Source organism: Elephas maximus, chromosome 2 (assembly GCF_024166365.1).
Source record: "Elephas maximus indicus isolate mEleMax1 chromosome 2, mEleMax1 primary haplotype, whole genome shotgun sequence".
Lineage (NCBI taxonomy): Eukaryota > Metazoa > Chordata > Mammalia > Proboscidea > Elephantidae > Elephas > Elephas maximus.
Genome location: NC_064820.1, coordinates 131,143,999 through 131,150,000, shown reverse-complemented (window position 1 = coordinate 131,150,000; position 6,002 = coordinate 131,143,999). Strand labels below are relative to the sequence as shown.

At 39.9% G+C, this 6,002-nt stretch overlaps 1 protein-coding gene across 3 annotated transcripts in view; it reads left to right on the top strand.

Moving 5' to 3' along the window:
- The window catches only part of LMNB1 (lamin B1), a 72,615-nt gene that overhangs the window by 5,678 nt on the left and 60,935 nt on the right, over positions 1 to 6,002 (top strand). The window contains exon 2 of one of the 3 annotated variants that reach the window (XM_049873480.1): positions 502 to 814. The exons of the other annotated variants lie outside the window; for them this stretch is intronic. Within the exon in view, the coding sequence (XP_049729437.1) occupies positions 663 to 814 (152 nt within the window). The 5' untranslated portion in view covers positions 502 to 662. The remainder of the gene's footprint in view (positions 1 to 501; positions 815 to 6,002) is intronic. 3 annotated transcript variants of the gene reach the window in all.

The window sequence follows — 6,002 nt, the reverse complement described above, 5'->3', positions numbered from 1 at the left end:
TTATGCAGAAAACTAAAAACAAAAGAGAAGATTATGTTCACCTACCTTTGAAGAACTGATTTTGTGATCCATTCATTTTTTTTTTTTTTTTCTGCGATATAGGTCTGCAATCTTTTGTGTAATACCCTGTGTGGCCAGATGTGTTTTGGAAGTATATTAGTTTCCTAGGGCAGCCAGAACAAAGTACTGCCACAAATTGGGTGGCTTATAACAATAGAAATTTATTGTCTCAGTTATGGAGGCTAGTAGCCTGAATTCAGCGTGTTGGCAGGTTCTTGTTCTCTCTGAAGTCTCTAGGGGAAGATTCTTGTCTCTTTTAGCTTCTGGTAGCCCCAGGTGTTCCTTAGTTTGCAGATGCTTCTTCACATGGCCATCCTTCCTCTCTGTGTCACTTCTCTTTGAGTCATTCAGAATAGATTAGACCCACTCTACTCCACTATGACTTTATCTTAACTGGTAATGTAACCTAACTCCTCTTGGGTTCTTGTCCTGTCCTATTAGGCAATAGAAATAAGACGGATGCCAATTGCAAAGGAAACAGAAAGTGGCAAATTTATTGTCTGTGCAGACAAGGAGCAACCTGGGGATCAGAGACCTTTTATGTCCTTGAGTCCCCGGGGGGCAGGATTGGTGCCTGAAATCCTATATCGCCGAACCCCGCCATGCCCAAATTTGGAGATCCAGAAGCCAAGTCACGCTTAGTCACTCTTCACAGAAGTTTGCTTTGTGGTCTTCTTGCCTTACCAAGGGGCTCAAGTGGAACTGTGTGCTGGAGAATGTCTTCCTTTCCAATGATGCTCAGGTCCAGGGTCAGGTAAGGACACGATTCTCTTGATCTGTGCATGTGCCAAGGCCTTGTCATGCGCATGTGCAAAGATTTGGCGTGGAACAAACCATGGTTAGAAGCCATGGTTTGCAAGGGTGGTGGGCTTGGAGCAAACCAAGGTTTGCAAGGATGGCGGACAAAGGTGGGGGGAGCCATGGTGAAGCAGGGTTTCAATAACATCTTTAAAGACCTCATTTCTAAAGGTCACATTCACAGGCACAGGAATTAGGACTTCAGCATATCTTTTTGGGAACATAATTCATGACAGTGGAAAAAAAGAAGGCCTGCAATGAGATGGGTTGATACAATGGGCTCAGGCATAACGATGATTCTGAGCAAGGCCCAGGACCGGGCAGTATTTCGTTCTGTGGTACAAAGCATTGCTGTGAGTTGAAGCTGACTCGATGGCGCCTAACAAGAACAATTCATGACAGAAAGTAAAAGCAATTCCAAATTTAAGAAAGTAATCAGCTGCTATGAGGTTGATTCTCACTCTTGGTGACCATATGTGTATCACAGTCAAGTGTGCTCCAGTGGTTTTCAATGGCTGGTTTCCTTTGTTTTGGGAAATGCCAGGCCTTTCTTCTTAGGTGCCACTGGGTGGACTTGAACATCCAACGTTTCAGTTAGCAGCCAAGTGTATTAACTATTTGCACCACCCTAAAACCATTTTAAAAAAAAGTTAGTCTGCTTTAGGGTGTTTTTTTTGTACATAGGATGATTAACTGAAACACAAAAACCTCTGTCCCATGTATCACTTTGTCTTTCATTTTTTATGTCCTGATTTTGCCCCGGTGAAAGCAAGTAGACAATACATACTCCTGCCTTAATATAAAAATTATAAAACTTCACATTAAGTGTTACTTTAATACTTAAGGCAAGAATTGGAAGGACAAAATTCCTAGAATTGGCATGCAAATCTAGGAAGCAGGCCCTAAGCAATTTAAATTGTCATGACATTTCCTTCCTATGCTTCCGAAGGATGTTTGATAGAACAAGATATCTTTTGGATTGTTTATTTAACCTAGGGAATTAGACTAGGTAATCTTCTGGTGTACTCAGATTCACGGAAGTAAACACAAAATCAAAGAGAAAATGCTGTAAAAATATGCTGCTAAGTCTTTTTCCTCTACTCAGTCTGTCTCTCTCTTTTTTTTTTTTTTATTGTGCTTTTGGTGAAAGTTTACAGCTCAAGTTAGTTTCTCATTCAAAAATTTGTACTCATTGTTTTGTGACATTGGTTGCAATCCCCATGATGTGACAGTACTCTCTGTCTTTCCACCCTGAATTCCCTGTGTCCATTCATTCAGTTCCTGGCCCTTCTTCCCCTCTCGTCTTGCTTTTGGGCAGGAGTTGCCCATTTGGTCTCATATATTTGATTGAACTAAGAAGGGTTGTTCCTCATGTGTGTTATTGTTTGTTTTATAGGTCTGTCTAATCTTTATCTGAAAAGTGGGCTCTGGGAGTGAGTGTTCCGGGGCCATAGTCCAGGAGTTCCTCCGGTCTGTATCAGACCAATAAGCCTGGTCTTTTTTTGTGAATTTGAATTTTGTTCTATATTTTTCTCCTACTCTCTCTGGGACTGTATTATAATTTCTGTTAGAGCAGTGGGTGGTGGTACCCAAGTTCCATCTAATTCTTCTGGGCTCAGGCTGGTGGAGGATCAGCTTCATGTGGTCCTTTAGTCCTTTGGGCTAATATTTTCCTTGTGTCTTTGTTTTTTTTCATTCTCCTTTGCTCTGGATGGGATGAGACCAGTAGAGGTATCTCAGATGGCTGTTCCCAAGCTTTTAAGATCCCAGGTGCTACTCACCAAAGTAGGATGTAGAATATTTTCTTTATGAACTGTGTTACGCCAATTGATGTAGGTGTCCCTTGAGACTATGGTCTTCAGCCCTAGCAACCTGGTCCCTCAAGGTGTTTGGATGTGTCAAGGAAACTTCTATGATTTTGCCTTGGTCAGGTTGTGCTGACTTGCCCTATATGTGTGTTGTCTTTCGCTTCACCAAAGTTGACACTTTTTTACTATCTGATTACTAATTTCCCCTCCCCACCCTCGTAACCATCAAAGGATGTTTTTTTCTGTGTCTAAACCTTGTCTTGCATTTTTATAATGGTGGTCTCATACTATATTTGTCCTTTCGTGACTGACTTACTTCACTCAGCATAATGCCCTCCAGATTCGTCCATGTTGTGAGATGTTTCACAGATTCATCATTGTTCTTTATCAATGCGTAGTATTCCGTTGTGTGTATGTACCATAGTTTGTTTATTCATTCATCTGTTGATGGGCACTTACATTGTTTCCATCTTTTTGCTGTCGTGAATAGTGCTGCAGTGAACATGGGTGTGCATATGCCTATTCACGTGATGGCTGTAATTTCTTTAGGATATATTCCTAGGGGTGGGGTTGCTAGATTGTATGCTAGCTTTTTATGGAGGTGCCAGATCTTTTTCGTAGTGGTTGTACCATTTTACATTTCTCACCAGCATTGCATAAGAGTTCTAATCTCCTTACAATCTCTTCAACATTTTTTTTTTTTTTTGATTAGTGTCAGTGTTGTCGAGGGCAGGTATCTTACTGAAGTTTTGATTTGCATTCCTCTAATGGCTAATGGTCATAAATATTTCCTCATGTGTCAGCTACCTGAATGTCTTCTTTGGTGAAGCCTCTGTTCATAACCTTTGCCCATTTTGTTAATTGGATTGTCTTTTTGTTGTTGAGTTGTTGAAGTATTCCACAGATTTTAGAGATTAGATCCTTCTCGCATATGTCTTAGCCAAAATTTCCTTCTGTAGGTTCTCTTTTTACTCTTCTGTTGAAGTCTTTTGATGAGAATAAGTGTTTAACTTTTAAGTACTCCCAGTTGATCTAGTTTTTCTTCTGGTGTTTGTGCGTTGTTGGTTATGGTTTGTGTCGTATTTATACCATGTATTAGAGCCCCTAGCATTGTCTCTAGTTTTTCTTCCATGAATTTTATTGTTTTAGGTTTTATATTTAGGTCTTTTATCCATTTTGAGTTAGTTTTTGTATATGGTGTGAGGTATGGATCTTGTTTCATTTTTTTGCACATGGACATCTAGTTATACTAGCACCATTTGCCAAAGACACTGTCTTTTCCCTGTTTAGTGAACTTTGGCCGTTTGTAAAATATCTGGGTTCTCAATTCTGTTGCATTGGTTTGTGTGCCTGTTGTACCAGTACTAAACTGTTTTGACTACTGTGGCTATATAATGGGTTCTCAGATGAGGTAGTATGAATTTTCCCACTTTGTTCAATACTGCTTACTTATCTGGGACCTCCTGACCATATAAAATTGGTGATTTGCATTTCCTTCTCGTTAAAGAATGTTGCTGGAATTTTGATCGGGATTGCATTGTATCTGTAGATTGCTTTGGATAGTATTGACATTTTCACAGTGTTGAGTCTTCTGTCCATGAGCATGGTGTGTTTTTCCATTTATGCAGGTCTTGTTTGTTCCTTGCAGTAGTGTTTTGTAGTTGTCTTTGTATGAGTCTTTTACATCCCTGGTTAGATTTATTCCTAAGTATTTTATCTTCTAGGGGGCTATTGTAAGTGGTATTGATTTGCTAATTCCCTTTTTGAAGTTCTCTTTGTTGGTACAGGGGAATCCAATGGATTTTTGTGTGTTTATCTTGTATCCTGCCACTTCTCTGAAATCTATTCATTTCAGTAGCTTTGTTGTGGGGTTTTTATAAGATTGTATCTGTGAATAGGGATAGTTTTACCTCTTCCTTACCAATTTATGTGTCTTTTATTTCTTTTTCTTGCGTTATTGCTCTAGCTAGGACTCCCAACATGATGTTGAATAAGAATGGTGATATGGGGCATCCTTGTCTGGTTCCTGTTCTCAAGGGGAGTGCTTTCAATCTCTCTTGAGAATATTGTTGGCTGTTGGTTTTGTATATCTACACAGTCCCTCGTTATGTTCTTTCATTTTTCCAGATGACATCATCCCTGTTGTGCCTGAGTTAGAGTCCTGTAGACTTCTGTACCACTAGCATAGATCTGCTTCAAGCACACATAGTGAGAATGACCTTCAGGTGTCAGTTGTGTAACGGAACCCTGTCTAACTAAAATTCATTGCTCTCTAGTTGGTTCCGACTCATGGCAATCCCGTATGTTACAGAATAGAACTGAGCTCTGTAGCATTTCCTTGACAGTCATCTTTATAGAAGCAGATTATCAGGACTTTTTTTCATGGTACCACTGGGTGGGTTTGAATTGCCAACCTTTCAGCTGGTAGCTGAGCACAAACCATTTATACCACCCAGAGACCTTGTGAACATCTTCACATGTCAGTAAGAGGGCCATGATTACCTAGGAGCCTTGTCTCTTACAGACAAGATCAGGCTTTTCCCCCGGCCCCTACAATGAGACCATAATGCATATGCCAGAGCATATTCCTTTAGTGCCTATTCAGCCATCTCAACATTTAGTGGTAGGGTAGGATTGGTATGAAAGATAGTTGCCCTCATGTCAGATACAACTCGTGGTGACCACATATATGTCAGGGTAGAACTGTGCTCCATAGGTTTTCAGTGGCTGATTTTATGGAAGTAGATCACCAGGCCTTTTTTCTGAGGTTCGCCTGGGTCGACTTGAACCTCCAGCCTTTCAGTTAGCAGCTGAGTGCATTAATCATTTGCACCACCCAGGAATGGGCTTGGTATACTAATTCATAAAATCGGTGGACTACAATTAATTTAACCGGTAATTTACTGGTTAATAGTTAACCACTGGATGAGGAAATTACACTTTTACCAATTTTTCATGCCACCAACAGGGGAGGAGTGTTCATGTCCTGTTTGGGGGATTTTTTTAATTAATTTTTGAGTGTTCTTTCTAGTTCTTGCCATTTTTTATCGTGCTCTTGGTGCTAGCATAAAAGAGTGAAAAGACCCTAAACTTGGGTCATAATCTTGGGTTTCTGCTGATATTTTTCATGTAGTAGGTGATACGAGAGGCTTTCTTTAGCTAATCTACTTGATTCTTCTTTAAAAAAATTTTTTTTCTTTACCTATATACATTCATTTATTGATCATGGATGGAATTATAGCGCTTTTACTGCTGGAAAGGATCTTGGCTCATCAGATGTAACTGACATATTTTGTAGATAAAGAAATTGAGACCTAGAGAAATTCAAAGACTTAT